Raw genomic sequence first — 21,048 nt, forward strand, 5'->3', positions numbered from 1 at the left:
AAGTATGCTTCATGGAGCATTGCTGCTTTGATTAAAAAAAAAAACAAAAAAAACCTACCAATTATTTGAATTATTTCATGATCATGCTTTTATATTTTACCCTTGTTATTTCTTCTCCACTTAAAAGAATCATCATTTTGAGCAGCACAGATTAATCTTAAACTTCTGTTTTTTTAAAAAAATGAGCTTAGTTCTTTGTCTTTAAGGATAGACGAGTCACCATATTCATTATTTATTACTTTTAAATGTACCTTGTAACTGTCGAGTTAAAATGTGGTCTTTGTGCTCCAGTCCAGCCAGACCCTGAGAGTGTGGTTCTAGGCACGGATGGAGGGCGCTACGACGTTTACCTCTATGACCGGATGAGGAAAGCCGTGTACTGGGAAGAGGAGCCAGCTGAAGTGAGACGCTGTACTTGGTTTTACAAAGGGGACACAGACAGCAGATTTATTCCCTATACAGAGGAGTTCAGTGAAAAACTGGAGGTACGTGGGCTTTATTCCTTTATGCTTTTCTTTAAAACACATAGACTCTGTATACGTTGGAGCCTCATGTAACACCACTCACAGTGGAATAGACTTTATTTACAAGACAGCCTATCTTGATCCTGTGCGCAAAGAAGATTGCCTTTTAATTGGTGTCATCTTTTATGAGGTGCTAATTGTGGCCTCATGTCTAAAGATAGAATGTTTTTCAGGGGAACATCACAGATCTAATATAATAAGGTACTTATATCAAATCTTCAGAAGCGCTTAGGCTGCTATGATACACTGCTGACAACACATGCCAAGCAGATGGATGCTTTTCAAGTTAATATTCAGTAAAAGGCTTGAAATTCACCTCTGGTTTATGAAAACAAATATAAGAATAGGAACAAATATGGTGAGACTTTTTAGCCATCTTAAAATTGGTGGTTAATGTTGTTTTACATAATTGTGTTAATTTCTTGTTATAATTCTGCTTAATAATTGAGTAATTAAATATTTGAAATAAGTTAAAATGAATTCATCTGCATACATGGGAAATGGAGTATGGAACATTTTAGTTACTATTTTTTAATGTATTAACTAAAACTTATGTAACCAACACTAATGTTAAACATTAAAACAATACTAATATTGACATTAAAAGGGACCTCCAAAATGTTAATCTTCCCTAGATTCATATTTTGAAAGCTTCAAGCAAGGACTGGGCTTTATGTTCTGTTTAGGAGCTGACAGTCAAGTTTAGCAACTGACTATTAATTACTAAATTTTTTTGTCCTTGAAGAACATAATAATATAATTAATAGAAATAAGAAAAAAATTAAATCACAATCTTGTCATCCTTTTAAATAAAATGTTACATTTAAAAAATATTTTTTTAAACTGTTCTTTATTCATATACGTGTTTTTCTTTTTTTTTTTTCGTGTTTTTCTTATAGCTATTATAGTACAGATTTTTTGTGGAGTATTTTGCTTTTTCAAAAGAAAATTCGTAAATGTAATCCTTAGTCATAGTCATTATCAATTGTGCCTGCCCTAGAAATATTAATCTCTATAATAGTGACTATGAAATACTGTTCTATAACCAAATCAGTACAAAAAGGTGAATATTGGCCTGAAGTTAAGACAGATGTTAGTTGGGGTTAAGTAAATTGGAAAAGAAGCTTGTTGAGAACAGAGGCTTCAAATGTTTTTCATTTCAACACATAGTAAGAATACATTTTAGATTGAGATTTAGTACACACATTTTATACACACACACACACACACACACACATATGAGTATGTGTGTTTGTTTATCAGAGGCAGTGGTGTTTGGTAAACTGGCTCTCCAGGGAAAAAAGCCCCTGATTTATAGTGTTTGCTGATTTCCATGGTGTAAATACTCCCACCATGGCCAATAGTAAGCTAGCAACATGATGTAACTAGACACAGAGTTGGGAAGCGGTATGTGTGATCAGCTCTTGTGAGCTGGTATGAGTGAGCTCTAACGCACCATTAGAAACAAAGGTTCATGGAACAACACTTACCTCACTAGGTGTCATTCAGTTAGATATTTTCTATGTCATTGAAAATACTAATTTTACAGTTTGTTACTGGTCATGACCCACAGTTTGAAAAACACTGATTTAGAGCCAAGTCAGAACCCAGGTAAGAAGGGCAAAGACTGAAAAGAAGGCATAAAATTAATTTTGTTCCTGGAAATACCAAATATCAGGAGGCACCAGTCTCCTAAAACAATTTTAATCATTTGAATAAGGAATAAAATATGTAAAGGAATGCTGATACCTTTGGCTTAATTTTAGACCTAAATAAATACACAAACAAACGTGTACTGTAATTTTTGGTACCCTTGACAAGACCCTACTGAAGGTGTAAAATCCCCAGGTTGAATGTTTAGTCCTATTATTTTGAAGCTAAAGTATATATTTTCAAGTCTAAGCAGTATTTGAAAGTGTATACTATATTTGATTATAAATGGGTGACACAGGCTTCGAGGATGGAATTCATGTATTGACCGTCTCAATAGCACATAGCTGTTCTTAACTTCAGGAGACCTTAGTTCCTGTTCAGCCTCTACCCAGGAAACTCAAGCCAGATCAGGGAAGAGGCAGAGGAAGTTAGGAAGTGACAAAGCCAGTGAGAAAATGAGAATCAAGTGATCCATATTGCTGGTGTTGTAGATGAGCCTATCCGATCAGAGCACTAAAACAAATCAATAGAAGAAGAGTTGGAAACAAAAAACACCTTAATTTGATAATTACACCAACGTCTGCATAGAAAACCCGGAGAACCTCTAGAAATTCCGTTAGTACCAGTGTAAGAGTTCAGCAAGTCTGTGGATATAAAATCAGCATACAAAAATTAATAACAAGGTTTCCCTGGTGGCGCAGTGGTTGAGAGTCCGCCTGCTGATGCAGGGGACACGGGTTCGTGCCCCGGTCCGGGAAGATCCCACATGCCGCGGAGCGGCTAGGCCCGTGAGCCATGGGGGCTGAGCCTGCGCGTCCGGAGCCTGTGCTCCGCAAGGGGAGAGACCACAACAGTGAGAGGCCCACATACCGCAAAAAAAAAAAAAAAAAAAAAAATTAATAACATTCCTACACAATAGAAATAACCAATTAGAAACCATAATAATAAAAGAAGACTATAACACTAACAAAACTACAGGCTAAGTAGAAAAATCGTCCAACAAAAGGTATATATGAACTCCATGGAGAATAAACTATGAAGCAGAATTGAAGGATGTAAAAGTTGACGTCCAAGAAATAGACCAAAATATTACATTCATGGATGCACAGTCTCAACGTAATAAAGATGTCAGTTCTTCCCAAATTATTTTATAAATTGTATGTAATCCCAATCAAAGTCACATCAGGGTTTTTTAAGTAAAATTTGCAGACTGCTCCTAAATTTTATACGGAAGATCAAAGTACCAAGAATAATCAAGACCATTTTGAAGAATGATAAGTGGAAACATACTCTACCAGACAAGATTTATTATAAAGCTGTGGATTGAAAGGGAATACAAAGAAATGAAAATAATTCTTAAGGTGGTGAATCTTTAAACATTTTTGTTTGTGATCTTTTAAAAAAATGTAAACAAATATATTAAAAAATTTTTTTAAAGTAGTGAGGAAGAGGGTCAGCTGGATAGAAGCTGATGGAGAGGAATTGTTACTGAATGACTGCCCAGGAGACAAAAAGAAACACTTCTATTTTGACATGATTGTCAAATAATCACTGTTACTCATTTTAAAAAATATTTATTTATTTGGTTGCACCGGCTCCTTAGTTGTGGCATGCATGTGGGATCTAGTTCCCTGACCAGGGATTGAACCCGGGCCCCCCACATTAAGGACGCAGAGTCTTCACCACTGCGCCACCAAGGAAGTCCCACTGTTACTCATTGAAAAAAAGACTTTGGATAGTGGGTGTACCAGAGGTTCCCCCTTACCTGGTCTTGAATCTCTCTCCAAGAGACCCCCAGACTTCTGTTTTATAGAGAGCAGAATAGTGTCTCTGGAGGGAGAGTAAGAAAGTGGCGGGACAGTCAAGTCTTTGGAGTCAGAAGGTCGTGGGTGGGAGTGAACCACAGTTCTGCTTTTGCTCCTTACCTTTGTGATCACTGTGTGGTCTTGTGCAACTGTGAACTAAAGATGCCTGCTAGCATTAGAATTGTGTCTGCCTCCCCCACCCACCAAAAAAAAAAAAAGAAAGGTTGAGGTCTTAACTTCTAGTACTTCAGAATGTGACTTTATTTGGAAACAGGGTTGTTGCAGATATAATTAGTTAAGATGAGATCATACTGGAGTAGGGTGGGCCCCTAATTCAATAGGATTGGTGTCCTTATAAGAAGACAGTCATGTTAAGACAAACATAGAGGAAGAAGGCCATGTGAAAGTAGAGGATTGGAGTGATGCATCTGTAAGCCAAGGAATACTACAGATTGCTGACAGACCACCAGGAGCTAGGAAGAGGCGAGGAAGGAGTTCCCTATGAGCTTCAGAGGGAATGTGGCCCTGCTGACATGACACCTTGATTTCAGACTTCTAGCCTCTAGAGCTGTGAGGCAATAAGTTTCTGTTTTTATAAGCCACTCAGTTTGTGGTACTTTGTTATGGCAGCCCTAGGAAATTAATAGACTGTTTAAACCTTGGTTTTCGCCTCTATGTAATGGGGATAATATTATTTAGGGCTGATTGAGAGCAGTTAAGTGAGATACTGTATGTAAAATGATAATAAGTATGGTAGGCAGTTAGTATAGGAGAGCTGCTATTACTATTATTTTTATTACTATTATAGTTATAATTTTCTTCCACACTTTTTCTTAATAGATTTGTCTTATTGGATTGTATGTTGTTTCCCTTGTAGGCTGAATATAAAAAAGCTGTAACCACGAATCAGTGGCACCGCAGATTAGAGTTTCCGAGTGGGGAGACAATTGTTATGCACAATCCAAAGGTAGTGATGTTGTTTAAGATATTAAAGTGTTTGGGTTTTTAAAAATAATTATTTTACTGAATGTTTGATAAATGTTCATTTTTATTCTGCAGTAGGGATATATTTATAACAAGTGCATTGCTTTTAAGTTTACTACAGTTCATATCGATGATAGAAACTAAAAAATTTAAATTTGTCTCCTGAAGTTTCTGTTTATGGTAACACATTAGCTGAAGCTTAGTATGCATCATTGAAGTTAAGCTTGATAAATTTTTGTACTTGATCCAGGCTCAGCACACTTTTCTGTGAAGGGCCAGAGAGTAAATATTGAAGGGTTTGTAGGCCATGTAGTCTCTGAAAGCAGCCACAGGCAGTATGTAAGCCAATGGGCCTGGCTATTTTCAATAAAATGTTGTTTATAAAAACAAGTGGTGGGCCAGGTTTGACCTGCAGGCAATAGTTTGCCTACCTTGCCCTTGATGATGGTTTGTTTCAACCTTTAAAGTAAAAATAAGTTCTTCCTCTTTATTTGTATCATCTCTGGAAACCTTTCTTGTTTTTTTTAAAGATATTGGGTGTGGTGTTTAGAGTCTTCCATTTACCATTCTTAATCTCTCTAAGCTCCAGGTTCCTCACGTGCAATAAATAAGATTTACCTCCCAAGGTCATATTTTTGATGAAGTGAGGTAATTTATGCAAAAGCATCTAGCATAATGCTAGTAATATGGTAGTTTCTCAGAACATAGGCTATTTATTACAGAAAAGTGTAAAAGAAAAACAAAAACAACCTATATTCTAACCACCTCTATAGTCCTTACTGATGTTAAAATAAGTAAAAATAAAAACATTCATATGCCATCAAAGTTTAAACAGTATAAAAGGGTATCATGAAAAACAAAAGCCTCTTACCTCTGCATTTCCCTAGTTTCGCCTCTTAATGGTAACCACACTTATCCTTTTGTTTTTAATTGTTTTTTTTAACTTTTGTTTTTTATATAAGCACACAAAATTTTACGTACCATCTTGCATGCATTCGTTTTTTTTGGGGGGGGTGGAAGGTTAATGTTAAACTATTAATTTATTTTTTTAATTGAAGTATAGTTGATTTACAATATTATATTTGTTTCACGTGTGCAGCATTGTGATTCAGTAGTTTTACAGATTATACTCCATTAAAAGTTATTACAAAATAATGGCTATAATTCCCTGTGCTGTACAATATATCCTTGTTGCTAACCTATTTTATATGCAGTAGTTTGTGTCTCTTAATTCCATACCCCTATCTTGCCCTACCCCGTTCCCTGTCCCTACTGGAACCACTACTTTTTTTTTTTTTTTTTAATCTGTGAGTCTGTTTCTGTTTTGCTATCTATTGATACATTCGTTTTATTTTTTAGATTCCACAAATAAAGTGAAATACAGTATTTGCCTTTCTCTGACTTATTTCACTACACACTTTTTCTAGGTCCATCCAGGTTGCTGCAGATTGCAGAATTTCATTCTTTTTTATGGCTGAGTAATATTCCATCGTGTGTGTGTATGAATGTATGTATGTGTACCACATCTTCTTTATCCGTTTGTCTGTTGATGGACACTTGGGTTGCTTCCATATCTTGGCTGCTGTAAACTGTGGTGCTATGAACATTGGGGTTTATTCGCAGGTATTTTATTCTTTTTTTTTTTTTTTTTTTGGCCATGTTGCACAGCTTGTGGGATCTTAGTTCCCCAACCAGGGATCGAACCTGGGCCCCCAGCAGTGCAAGCCCAGAATCCTAACCACTGGACCACCAGGGAATTCCCCCTAGGTATTTTATTCTTCATGATGAGATTTTAAGCAGGATTGTCTTTTTTTGCTTTCTCTTTCTGATAGTTCATTATTAGTGTATAGAAAAGCAACAGATTACTGTATATTAATCTTGTACCCTGCAACTTTACTGAATTCATTTATCAGTTCTAACAGTTTTTTGGTGGAGACTTTAAGGTTTTCTATATATAGTGTCATGTCATCTGCAAATAGTGACAGTTTTACTTCTTCCCTTCCAGTTTGGATACCTTTTATTTCTTTTTCTCTGACTGCTGTGGCTAGGACTTCCAATACTATGTTAAATAGAGGTGGCAGGAGTGGGCATCCTTGTCTTGTTTCTGAATTTGGAGGAAATATGATCAGCTTTTCATCACTGAGTGTGCTGTTAGCTGTGGGTTTTTTCATAAATGGCCTTTACTATGTTGAGATATGTTCCCTCTGTACCAACTTTGATGAGAGGTTTTTTTTTTTTTACCATGAATAGATGTTGAATTTTGTCAAATGCTTTTCTGAATCTGTTGAGATAATCGTGATTTTTAATCCTTCCTTTTGTTAATGTGTGTATCACATTAATTGATTTGCAAATGTTGAACCATCCTTGCATCTTTGGAATAAATCCCACTTGATCATGGTGTATGATCCTTTTTATATATTGTTGGATTTGGCTTGCTAATATTTTGTTGGCAGTTTTTGCATATATATTCATTAAAGATATTGGCCTGTAATTTTCTTTTTTTGTAGTGTGTTTGGTTTTGGTATCAGGGTAATGATGGCCTCATAGAATGAATTTGGAAGTGTTCCCTCCTCTTCAATTTTTGGAATAGTTTGAGAAGGATAGGTATCAGCTTCTCAGCTCTTCTTTATATGTTTGATAGAATTCCCATGTGAAGCTGTCTGGTCCTGGATTTTAGTTTGCTGGGAGTTCTTTTTATTAGAAATTCAATTTCACTACTAGTGATTGGTCTGTTCAAATTGTCTGTTTCTTCTTGATTCAGTCTTGGCAGGTTGTACGGTTCTAGAAATTTGTTTCTTCTAATATGTCCAATTTGTTGGCATATAACTGTTCATAGTATTCTCTTATGATTTTTTTTGTATCTCTGTGGTATCAGTTGGTTTTTCTCCTCTTTCATTTCTTATTTTGTTTATTTGGGTCCTCTCTTTTCTCCTTGGTAAGCCTGGCCAAAGGTTTATCAATATTGTTAATTTTTATCCAAAAACCAGCTCTTGGTTTCATTGATCTTTCCTGTTGTTTTTTTTTTTTTTTTTTTTTTTTTGGTCTCAATTTTATTTATTTGCTCTCTGATCTTTATTAATTCCTTCCTTGTGCTGACTTTGGGCTTTGTTTGCTCTTCTTTTTCTGATTCCTTTAGATGGTAGGTTAGGTTGTTTATTTGAGATTTTTCCATATAACACTGGACTAAATTTAATACAGTTGATTTAACAGAATAGTATATGTCTTCCTGAAACGTGGTAGGTAAATCCGTTTTGGACATTGAATTTGCACATTGTTATTTAGAGGATTTTGCCTTATACGTATTTATAAAACAAGGATTCCTCTACTTCTTTTATTTCTTATGTGTAAACCTGAATGTTTGTGTTTTTGGTTTTTTTTTTTGCGGTACGCGGGCCTCTCACTGTTGTGGTCTCTCCCATTGCGGAGCACAGGCTCCGGACGCGCAGGCTCAGCGGCCATGGCTCACGGGCCCAGCCGCTCTGCGGCATGTGGGATCTTCCCGGACCGGGGCACGAACCCGTGTCCCCTGCATCGGCAGGCAGATTCTCAACCACTGCGCCACCAGGGAAGCCCTGTTTGTTATATTTTTAAATCAAGGCATACTACCTCTGATTTATTTATATTATTTTCCAACATAAGCATTGGAAATAATGGTATTGATTTACTTAGTTTTAATGGTTACTGAACACTAGCAGTACTGTTACAAAATTGATTTTGGAGGAACAGTACAAGTATCTGATTTATAAACTATACTATGAAGTAGTTTATTATGTATTGAGATAAATTATTTAGCTAATAGTGGGAATGAATTTGGTAGTGAGCTCTGTCATAATCCTTCTCTTCTATCTTGAAGGTTATTGTTCAGTTCCAGCCCTCATCAGTACCAGATGAATGGGGGACCACACAAGATGGACAGACAAGGCCCAGGGTTGTAAAGCGTGGAGTTGATGATAACCTTGATGAAATTCCTGATGGTTCGTACAGTTTATTTAGGACTAAGGTCATTTTTAGACTTCTCTATTTTAGAAAGATGAAAAAAGGAAACAGTTATTAGGATTACCTGCCATAACATGCAGAAATCAGCCAGGTTGGCACAGATCTTTCCTTTTTATTACTTTTATATCTGTTTGTTCTTTAATTTAGAATTCTGGTGAAGGTGCACAAACCATGTAATATAGATTCTAAAATATATATTGTGAAGAAGCACTTTGCTTGTTGAAACTAGGCTTTTGGCAATATTTTTGGGCTTGTTTTGTCATGCCTCAACTATTTGTATTACTTTAGTGCAGGAGTGGTGAATTTTTTCTGCAAAGGGCGAAGTAGTAAATATTTTAGGCTTTGCAAGCCATGCAGACTCTGCTGTATCTCTGCTCAACTCTGCCATTGTAGTGTGGAAGCATTTGTATGCAAACAAATGGGCCTAGCTGTGTTGCAATAAAACTTTATTTATAAAAACAGGCAGTGAGCAGGATTTGGAAATAAATATACTCATATTATGAATCTGTATGAAATAACCAGAGTAAAATAGTAGATTTAACTTGGAAATGTTCATGTATAGTATGTATGAATCTAACAAAGAGGAGGATTTTGGGAAAAGATTTTGAAGTTTTATTGAATTTGAATCTCCATGTGGGGCTTAGTGCCCTGGGGAGTTCTGAAGAAATTACAAGGTTATGGAGCCTCTACAGGTACAAAACTGATGATCGTCATTGGCTCATAGCTTCTGGGATCAGAAATGGCCTGCTTGCTCCACTCCTTGGTCTAGTTCACTGTTATTTGCCAAGGTGGACTTTGAACTGCGTTCATCTGATTTTGGCAAGTTTATGATGACAAAAGGGGGATTGAATATTGCTATTCAATTAAGAAAACCTAAACAGTCCCCAGCTTGTGTGTGTCTATGTATGTATGTATATATGCATGGATGAATGTCTTTCTTTCTTTCTTTTGCAGGGGAAATGCCTCCGGTTGACCATTTGGTGTTCATAGTGCATGGCATTGGACCTGTGTGTGACTTGCGCTTTAGAAGCATTATTGAATGTGGTAAGCGTTAATCACTTTATTTCATGAAATGATTGGAGAACTACTAGAACTTTTAAACCTTCATTTTTAAGATGGTTTCCAGCTGTATACTGTTGGCTGTGGGACTGTGAGAGGAGATTTAAATGATCATTGGGCAATACTACTTTGTACTTGATTTGCTCTTATGACATTTATAACTCATAAAATCCTAGATTGTGAAGAATTAGAAGGGATCTTGGAAATAATTTAGCCTTTTTGACAGCCTCTGCCTGAGCACTTCCACCCACTAGGAACACCTGTGCGTTGAACTGATTTATGGTGAATTAGTTGTGAGAAGTTGTTTAAAGGAACTGTGACTCTGCCTGGTTTACTTAAATTTTGGAAGTTTTATTTTTATGTTTGTAGTAATAGTTCATATTTATTGAATACTTGGTATGTACCAAGTATCTTGCATGAGTTGTATCATTTAACCCTCACAATAACCCTTTGGGGTATAGGTGCTGTTACTGTTAATCTTTACTATTAGGTGAGGAACTGAGGCCCAGAGGATGAGTTAACCTCTCCTGTGTCACAGTCTGTAGGTTCTGGAGCAGGTAATTTGATTCCAGAGTCTACCCACAGTGTATCTCTGCCTCCCAGTAGTGGTAGTTGAGCTAATGTTTTTCAGTCATTTATATATTCCTGTAAAATAATGAAACATGAACAAGAACTTCTGAAAGGTTGGGTTTTTTTCTTTTTTGGACTAATTTTGTCAATTTTTTTTTTCTTGAAAAGTTTGTATTATAAAAAATACTGGCATAAATGAGGTAATTGCTAACTACTTAATCAAGCTAGTAAAATTTAATCAAGCTAATTTGTCTTCCCTGATTTTTTTTTTTTAAGTGGATGATTTTAGGGTGGTTTCTCTCAAATTGCTGCAGACACATTTCAAGAAATCTTTAGATGATCGGAAAGTAAGCAGAGTGGAATTCCTTCCGGTTCATTGGCATAGTTCCTTGGGTGGGGATGCCACAGGTGTTGACAGGTTTGTGGATTTTGATAGCTTGGTTTTCAGATTAGTCAAACTTAGATTCAAATTTTAAACTATAATATAAAGTAGTTTATTATGACTTCAACAAATACACTTAAAGACTTTATATACTTGCTCTGACATATGATTAAACACTGTTAAGTTTATGTGCTACTTTGTGTGTGTGTGCACATGCACGTATATATGTACATATGTATGTGTGTATTCCTATTGTAAATATTTAAGAGAATCTAAGAAACTTAAGCTGGTTTTAAAATACTAATCTATAGTGGTTCACACATGGGGCTGTCCTGTACACTATAGGATGTTTAGCAGCATCCTTGGCTTCTACCCTCTAGATAAGAATGGTGTGACCTTACCCTTAATTTAACAACCAAAAATGTATCTAGTCATTGCCAGATGTCCCCTGGGGATAAAATCGCCCCTGGTTGAGAACCACTGATGTAGATTATTGTTTCTCAGTGGAGACTCTTCTGGCAGGACAATTCTGTGTCATGTAAGACTATTGTGTGTATTGTAGGCCATTTAATATCCTTAGTCTAAATGCCAGCAGCACTTACCAGGCACTGTGACAACTAAAAATGCCTCCACTCAGTTTGGAATGCTTCCAGTTGGGAAGGACAGATTTAGAAAATATTTATCCTGGGGACACAGGGCTAATGACATACTTGGATTTTAGTGAACGTCATGATGTTTCAGGGCACATGCTTTAATAAAACTAACCCTACAAGCATTCTATTCTCTCCATGTGAGGCCCTGTTACGGGAGTGTTTTCTCTGTCTGTGGGTATTCCTGAAGTATGGCCATTCTCAAATCAGGATTTTCATTCCATTAAGCTCCTTTTTTACTTCTTGCTACATTCTCTATTGTCCTGGCCACCCACAATTTTTGTCAGGTATCCTGATTTCCAGTAAACTGGAAGAAAAATGGAAGAGTAGGTGTTCCTCTTTAAAAATGAATTAAAAATCTTCGCTTTGGCCTTATTTTATATGATAACTTCAGAGAATCCCCAAGTTCATAGTATAGTTATAGGCACAAATGAGAACTTTTTTGGTTTATCTTGATTTGTTTACAGTAACTGTCTATAAAATCAACTCATAATTAGTCTGTGGGATCTTTTTTTACTTAGTGTATTTTCAGGATTCAAAATTGAAACTTTTAAAAACCGATAAATTTAAGGTGCTTACTGACTAAACGTACTTCTTTTTCTTTCTAAACAGGAATATTAAGAAAATCACTTTACCAAGTATTGGTCGGTTTCGTCACTTTACTAATGAAACCTTGCTAGACATTTTATTTTACAATAGCCCCATCTACTGTCAGAGGATTGTGGAGAAAGTGGGGTTGGAGATAAACCGTCTGTATGCACTCTTCATGAGTCGGAATCCAGACTTCAAAGGAGGGGTCTCTGTTGCTGGTCACAGTTTAGGTAAAACTTCCAAATATCCACATTTTAAATACAATTTTTGTTGAGTCATCACTGCTTTCAATGTGGGTGACATTGTTAGTTCAAGATTTAGAATTATAGATTTTAAGTTTTATAAAGGGTAGAAATAAATGCTTTGAGTTTACATTCTGCCTTATTTGCCTTTCATGTTACCTAGGAATGCTTTATATTTTAATTTATTCTACTACTTGGTAAAACAAGAATATTGATTATCAGATCTTGATTAACATCTAACTTTATGTGACTTCCGCTTGGGACTTTGAACAAAAAAAAGGAGGAGAATTTATTTAGTGTTATAAAAGCACCTAGTACATTATAAAGCAAAATCCTTCTTTTTTTTTTTTTTAAGGTTCTTTGATATTGTTTGACATCCTGTCTAATCAAAAAAATTTGAATTTATCAAAGTCTCCTGAGCCTTTAGCTGTTGCTAATGGAGTTGTGAAGCAGCCACATTTTCAGGAAAAGCAGGTATGGCCCAATTGACCTCTAGATTAAGAGTTGGAGCTGAAGAGTTTTCCACAATCTGAACTGATTCTATGTAACAAAATACCCTGAGCTTTAGGAGTGCAGTGGAATCATAGAGCTCATTATTTGAGTTTCTCACTCGTCTTCCTTATGTATTATAAATTTAAATGTGAGAGACAGTTTATGGTTTCTTTAAAAAATGTGAAGTAAAATAAATTATTGTAGGAAATGGGAGCATGCGTGATTTACTAAGTTTATATACTTTTTCAGAATATTCAAACTTTGGATAGCAAACTGCCAAAAATTATGATTTGTGTATAGGACAGAATTAAGATTTTTCCATAGATCAGAAGACATTTTATGGGAACTTTGTAATGTTCTCCCAACTTTTTTTTAAAAGATACCTGAAGAGCCAAAGCTGATGTTGGATGAGTCTTGTGACCTTGATGTTGAAAATGAAGAAGTCTTGACTTTGCAAGAAACTCTGGAAGCACTTAGCCTCTCTGAATACATTAGCACTTTTGAAAAGGAAAAGATTGATATGGAATCTCTGGTACTGATGATAGTTTGATTCATTTTTGTCTAAAATTGTTTTTCCTGTGTATGAGATTGAAAATTAATAAGGTTTAAACACTTTTACATCACAATGCATTCAGATAAGGCAGAGACTTAAAACATTTTTAAAAAATTGAAAAAAAACAGGAGAACTTTTTTTAATAATCTGGGAAGGCTTTTCTAAGTATGACATAAAACCCAGAAGCCATAAAGGAAAAAGAATTGCATAGCAGGGGATGGCATAAACAACATCTAAAGGCCAAAAATAGGTTAAGAAGACTGTTTGCAAGACACATTATAAACAAAGGGCTTATTTTCTTATTATTCAAAGTTTCTATAAGTTAGTTACACAAAGACCATCAACACAATAGGAAAATAGGCAAAGAATATGAACAGATGATTTTCAGAAAAGAAAATAGCAAATGACTTCTTATCATATGAAAACTCTTAAGAGAAATATAAATTAAAAGTGCAGTGAGGGACTTCCCTGGTGGCGCAGTGGTTAAGAATCAGCCTGCCAATGCAGGGGACACGGGTTTGAGCCCTAGTCTGGGAGGATCCTGCATGCCGTGTAGTGGCTGGGCCCATGCACCGCAACTGCTGAGCCTGCTCTCTGGAGCCCGCGAGCCACAACTGCTGGGCCCGTGCACCGCGGCTACTGAGGCCCTCGTGCCTAGAGCCCGTGCTCCGCAGCGAGAGGAGCCACCGCAATGAAAAGCCCGCACACCACAACGAAGAGCAGCCCCCGCTCGCCGCAACTAGAGAAAGCCCGTGCGCAGAAACAAAGACCCAATGCAGCCAAAAATAAATAAATAAATAATTAAAACAAAAAAGTGCAGTGAGGTTTTTTTAACCTATTAGTTTGGCAAGAATATTAAGGGTTTGATATTAACATGTGGTCAGGATGAGGGGAAATAGGTACTGATGATAGTTTGATTCATTTTTATCTAAAATTGTTTTTCCTGTGTATGAGGAAAGAATTCTGTACAACACGCATGTATTTTCTGTTAAAAATTAAAAGAATGGGGCTTCCCTGGTGGCGCAGTGGTTGAGAGTCCGCCTGCTGATGCAGGGGACACGGGTTCGTGCCCCGGTCCAGGAAGATCCCACATGCCGCGGAGTGGCTGGGCCCATGAGCCATGGTCTCTGAGCCTGCGCGTCTGGAGCCTGTGCTCCGCAACGGGAGAGGCCACAACAGTGAGAGGCCCATGTACCGCAAAAAAAAGAAATTAAACAAATTGGATATTCAGTTGCCTTAGATGATATGGTTTCTTTTCATAATTTCCTTTTTTTAAATTTCAGTTCATGTATCATTAGATTGACTAATTAATGTGCTTGTTTGTTTTCTTTTAAAGCTTATGTGTACAGTGGATGACCTGAAGGAAATGGGGATACCCCTTGGACCCAGGAAGAAGATAGCTAACTTCGTAAAACATAAAGCAGTCAAACTGGTAAAGTTCATCTCTGCACCTAAAAGAAAAAACTCATCTGTGACTAGCTTGTTTATATTTTGGAAGTTTTTGTTAATACCATCATGGTTAGGTCAGCTACTGTGCTCCCTGCCCAAGGGCACAGTAATGGAGTTGATGGAAGGCCTGACTTGGGAGTCAGCCAGAACTGGATTCAAATTCCAATTAAATGCCAATTCCTGGTTTTCCTGGGGCTGAGCAAATTCCGGGATGAAGGACTTTCAGCCTTAGAATTGGTATTTGGGAATTTCCCAGTGCAACAACTGGGTAAGTCCTGGACAAAAAGATGACTTGGTCACCCTGATTCCCAGTTCAACCACTTATTAATTACATATCATGAGCAATCTGCTTAACTTTTCTGGTCCATGGTTTCCTTCATTTATAAAACGGGAGTGACAATGCCTTCCTTATAGGATTGCAGTGAGGATGAAGCATGTGTAGCTTATCATCCAATAAATGTTAGCGCATTTTCTCTCTTCCCAGTCCTTCTCACCATCTAGAGATAAGAAGGAACACGGATACATTTCATTAATTAATAACCAAAAAGCAAAAGTCAACAATCCAAATCAGAGCAATAATAGCGGCAACTAGAAAACATTTCAAAAGAATAAAACTATTGGGAATAACTCGTTTAATTTTCGTTAAGTTAACTTTACAGAGATTTTCTGTATACTTAGAAAAATTAGGTAGCACTTAGGGTGGCTGTTTTATTTTTATTGTATTAACATGGTCTTCGTTGATCCTTCCTTTTGAACTTCGGTGGTTCTTTAATTTGTGTTACTTCTTTGGAACTTAACATATGCCACTTCTTTATATGTAATATGACTGTAAAGTCATAGGACTGATTTGTTATGATTAGCTTAAGCAATTGAGTTCTGCATTTTATGAATATATCTTTTGGATCAGGCATGTGCTGAGTTCTTGGGATTTGGAGATGAACTGAGGGTATGCTGTCTAGTTAGGGGGAGAGATTTGACCACAGATGATGCATCAGTGCTGCTTGTGCTGTCAGAGCCAGGTGAGGCCTGCCCGGGAGAGAAGGGGCTGGGGCTGGTGAGAGAAGACTTCTCCAAGGTGTTGGTACTTGAGCTTGAAGGAAGGGTAGGGCCAGGGGAAATGGGCTTCCGGGAGTGGGCAAGTGTTTTTCTGCAGCGGAAACAGCAGTTGAGCTGAGAATAAGGTAGAGCACAGGGTCCCGAAGGCCCGAATGGCAGATGTGGCAGATTTCAGTTATGAGGGAGTGGTCCTCAGACACGTTTTTATGGCTGTGAAAGTCATGGTGCTTTTAAACTAACATCATGAAATGTTTACTTACTTACTAATTATTATCACAAATTATGATTTAGCACCAAATCATCTGTTTAGTCTAAAGTTTAATTTTTACTTCAGAAATGTTAAAATTTAAAACTATGTGCTGTAAGCCACATTATAAAATTTCAACCATGAGCAAATGTGCTTATAATGATTTTTTAGACGTATTGATTCCTTCCTGGTTTTTCCATTAATATTTGCTGTCTTTTGCTGTTGGCTAGGGCCTACTGGCTGATAACGGAGTACTAAAGGAAAAAAACAATTGGAGCAAATCTTAAAGTTGAGACAATTCTATTATCAACTTGAATTTTATGTTAATTTTGTGTGTGTGTGTGTGAACTGGGCCACATTTTTAGCAGCAGTGTAAGCCACTGGTTCAGTTCTAAGGGGACATGGTGTGAGAACCACTGCTGTAGGTCAGTGGAGCAATGAGGGCAGTTCCATGACTGGGCTGGTGTTTTAGGGAGTTCACTTGGTTACAGTGCGGGGATGGAGTTGGAAGGGGATGAAGCTAGAGGCTGTTAGGAATCTCCGGGCCTAGTCACTGAAATTATGCAGTGACTGATTGAGAGATGATAGGGTTGTAATAGGAAATGGAAAAGAAAGGTGCAACTCAAAACACATTTTAGACACAGAATAGTGTTTTTGATGGTTGATTGAAGGCAACAATGAAGATTGAGTTGAGAAGCAACATCTCTGGTGAGCACAGTGGTCACACCAAAACCAGGACACAAGCGTGCTAGTGTTCCTTTCCACCAGGCTGTGTTCTCCAAGTGTGAACATGTACATCTCCATGTGCACATCAGTGAAGCACAGGCCTGTAAAAACACAAAAAGAACAAATGAGAAGCTATGTTTCCAGGTCCTACATCTGTCCCTGATTTTATTTTGTAAATAAAAGGAAAAAAAGTAGAAAAGTATTCTATAGTTCTTGAAAAATCTCTAGAAGGAGCCTGGTTTGGCTCCTGTAGTAGCTTGGATATATAAGTAATGGCATTTTAAGAATGTTTTGAAAGGAGTAAAACTATAAAGTCATCTTATTTTTTAAACTCAAAAATAATTGCCTCTGGATGAACCATGAAACTTTCTCAGCCGTGTTGCCATTGATTGCTCTGTTATTCCTAGTTAACAAGGTGCTGCCAGATCAATAATAAGATAAAATGGTGCGTCCTATTGATTTAGTGTAACCGAAATAATGGAACCAAAGTTAGTTAGCCTGTTATTTTAATAAAGAGGTCAAATATTTGTGACCTGAGCTTTTCTTTCCCCTTTGAAAACCATCTTATTCATTTTCCTTTGAAAAGGAATAATTTTTAGTGCTGGGAATATTGATACTCAAGTATGTGTATTTTGGCTCACTTTGTTTTAAAGTTATTGCATGTGTCTAGGAGGGGAAACAGAACAGCAGTTTGCAGTAGGACAGTTTAGGATCTGTTTAGACAGCTCTCTTAGCAATTTAGATTGTTAAGTTCTGTGAGTATAATGGGAGGTACTTCCAAGTGAGAAAGCAAATTTAAACTGAAGAACCTTGAACATGTTCTTCATTTTGGGTTTTAGGTTTAATCTTGTGGTTCCTCCAAAGGGCAGAGATAATGAAGCCTTCCAAGACTTTAACGGTGGAATCGGTTCCCAGCTGGCTGGTGGAGAGTTTTCTTTATTCTGTATTGCCTTTGAATTAACCAACTGGACTTGTTTCCAGGTTTCCTGGTGTTTGGAATTTATTAATAGACAAGACCAGTTTGGCCAGCTGTTTTGTTTAGGCACTGTCAGTAGCTGTTCTTTTTTTAAAAAATTAATTATTTAATTTTTGGCTGCGCCATGAGGCTTGTGGGATCTTAGTTCCCCAACCAGGGATTGAACTCAGGACCACAGCAGTGAAAGCGCCAAGCCCTAACCACTGGACCACCAGGGAATTTCCTGTCAATAGCTATTTAAACAGAGACTTAACACAGTCATTCACAGCTTGGGGAATGAGGGCCAGTGAAACCCGTGAATCCACCATGATGGTTGTTCACATTCCCCTGACATTGTTGCTGCTGTATCAGGGTGTGATCACAAACCCACCCGAGCAGATTTTATCTCATTACTACAGAGGTACGCCTGTTCTGTAGATGCTCCCAAAGATTTTCTTTACTTATTTATGAAATGCATAGATCTTGAGTATTCACTACAGTAAGTTTTGACAATTTTTGCGCATGTGTAATCACCAGCTAAAACAAGAACTAGAACATTTCTGTCACTCAGATAGTTCTCTCATGCTTCTTTCTGGTCCACTCCCCCTCCCATACAACTACTATTCTGAATTTGATCACTATGGGATAGTTTTGCCTGTTCTAGAAGTTTATATAAATGGAACCAACACTGTACACTCCTTTGTATCTAGCTTCTTTTTTTCAAAATAGTGTTTTTGAAATTCATATAATTGTTGTTTTATTTGCAGTTTACTCCTTTTTATTTCTAAATAGTTATTCCATTGTATGAATGTACCACAATGTGTTTATCTGTTCTTCCCAGAATGCTTTTGAGGAAAATTTGTCAGTGGCTCCGTGTAGACATAATGGTGTAAAGATGTTGAATGAATAAATTTCTCTTAAGTTACACGTCTTTATAGGAAGTATATATTTTACAGTTATATAAAGTACTTCTAAATTATTTGGCTAAAGTTGAGATCACAAAGGAAGAAGTTGGCATTTTTAAAAACTTTAGTAAAATTTTAAATTACATAGAAAAGTGGAGAGCAAAGAATATACTAATAGCAAATATTTAGATTTAACTGTAGCTGTTTTGCCACATTTTGCTTTTGTTCTTAATTTTCTTTTTCTTAAGAATTTTAAAGTAGATTATAGGCATCATGGTATTTTTTTCCTTAAATATTTAGTATGTATGTCTAAAAGGACATTTCCCTCATAATCACAATACCATTATTATGCCTAAGAAATTACTAATCATTCCTTAATATTGATATAGATACTTCATAGTGATAGCTGATAACTTTTTTCCCCTCAGTTCTATTATGAAAATTTGGTATTTCACAGGAACAGAAGAAAGCATCAGAAAAGAAGGCAGTGATGGCTGCTTCGACAAAAGGACAAGAGGAAAGTGCTCAGAAAGCTAAAGAAATGCCTTCTCCTCCCTCAGAATCTAATGAGTCCAAGAGGAAACTCCCACTCGGAGTTTGCGTTTCTTCTGTGCACGTTGATTATGAGTCTTTTGAAGTTGGCACTGGACAGGTAAGTTAACATATTGACTTGGGCCATGTATTTTATGTTGGAATCACATATCTGTATTTTTTGGGTTAGCTTTAGATTCTTTAAATATTTATTCAACAGTCTTTTTTGGTGGGGGGGAGAAAACTGAATTTCTCTTAATAAAAATTGTATGCTTCTTTCATAATGTTCGAAATGAGGGACTGAATGTGTACTGAACATATCACCTAGCTTTTGAAATTGTCCTTATTCAATTTTTTTCACCCCTCATAATTTTATAGCATTAGTGTCTTAGCCACTAGCAATGGAAGTGGTGATAGTTAGAAAATTATTTTCAGGATATAATTAAACTTCTGTGAGAGATGCTTGCTGCATTCCCTCAATTTATGTTTTTTATTACTCATAATTCTTCCCTGGGGGAAATATTCCTGTAAAAACCTACCAAGTAGTTGATAATGCTGCATTTAATGATATATTGTTTCTCAATGGCTAAAAGTATTAAAATCTTTTTAGACAATATTACTTTCAGTATATTTATAGTTGTTTTTATGGTTCCATTCTCTTAAGTGAGTTCATGACTGATTTAAGAAGGCAGGAAATGTTATTGGATGTTTGCTATAGCCTGTTCAAGCTTTTAAGCCTAACTCATTCATAAAATTTGCATTTTATTTATCTATCTATCTATCTATCTATTTATTTATTTATTTAGGCTGCGTTGGGTCTTCGTTGCTGCGCATGGGTTTTCTCTAGTTGTGGCGAGCGGGAGTTACTCTTCGTTGCGGTGTGCAGGTCTCTCATTGTGGTGGCTTCTGTTGTTGCGGAGCACGGGCTGTAGGCACACGGGCCCTTGAGCACAGACTCAGTAGTTGTGGCGCACAGGCTTAGTCGCTCCACAGCACGTGGGATCTTCCCGGACCAGGGCTCGAACCCGTGTCCCCTGCATTGGCAGGCGGATTCTTAACCACTGCACCACGAGGGAAGCCCAAAATTTGCATTTTAAAAATGTCTTTTTTTAAACATGAGCAAACCTGAACAGATTCTAGCAAATTAAAGGCAGATATTTCTTCACCTACCTGTGAAGGTTGGAGTGTCAGAGTTGTGGAACCAGGGGCTCCGCGCCATGAGGACACTCTCACCGCCTGCCTCTCCCTGGGAGTTGGCCTTCTCTTCCAGTGAACCTGGAGTGGTGGGTGTCAGTGGCTCTGGGCTCATCTCCTTATAGCTTTATTACCATAAGAGGTAAAGGAATGTACCCTGATAGGTCCAGTTAGGAAACTTTTAGGGAGGGATTTTATTTGACCTCGCCTTGAGTCTCAGGTCCATTCTGGACCAATTCTTGTTGCCTGGGGAATGGGGCATGGTTTGATTGACCCAGCCTAGGTCACATGCCATCTCCTTTGTTACCCAAAGTGTTGTTGTGGTAATCCACAGTGTGCATCATTCATTGCCAGAAAGCCAAGAAATACTGATTTAAGCGAAAGAAGAGGGGAAAAAAATTCTCTTAACCAGGACTAATCACCATTAGCAGTTTGAACAAGGCCTTCTAGACTTTTATTTGAGCATATATTTACATACATATTT

General features: G+C 37.0%; 1 protein-coding gene across 5 annotated transcripts in view; it reads left to right on the forward strand.

Moving 5' to 3' along the window:
- Positions 1–21,048, forward strand: part of SEC23IP (SEC23 interacting protein) — a gene marked incomplete at both ends in the record, with an annotated part of 36,625 nt that overhangs the window by 9,053 nt on the left and 6,524 nt on the right. For 3 of the 5 annotated variants that reach the window (XM_079717892.1, XM_079717889.1, XM_079717888.1), the window contains 10 exons: positions 292–485; positions 4,860–4,949; positions 8,820–8,940; positions 9,917–10,006; positions 10,868–11,009; positions 12,236–12,444; positions 12,812–12,930; positions 13,328–13,480; positions 14,838–14,933; positions 19,297–19,491. In XM_079717892.1, coding sequence (XP_079574018.1) covers positions 292–485; positions 4,860–4,949; positions 8,820–8,940; positions 9,917–10,006; positions 10,868–11,009; positions 12,236–12,444; positions 12,812–12,930; positions 13,328–13,480; positions 14,838–14,933; positions 19,297–19,491 — 1,409 coding nt within the window. The remainder of the gene's footprint in view (positions 1–291; positions 486–4,859; positions 4,950–8,819; positions 8,941–9,916; positions 10,007–10,867; positions 11,010–12,235; positions 12,445–12,811; positions 12,931–13,327; positions 13,481–14,837; positions 14,934–19,296; positions 19,492–21,048) is intronic. The other 2 variants (XM_079717890.1, XM_079717891.1) reach the window with 1 other exon arrangement.

Source organism: Hyperoodon ampullatus, assembly GCF_949752795.1.
Source record: "Hyperoodon ampullatus genome assembly, chromosome: 1".
NCBI classification, from domain to species: Eukaryota; Metazoa; Chordata; class Mammalia; order Artiodactyla; family Ziphiidae; genus Hyperoodon; species Hyperoodon ampullatus.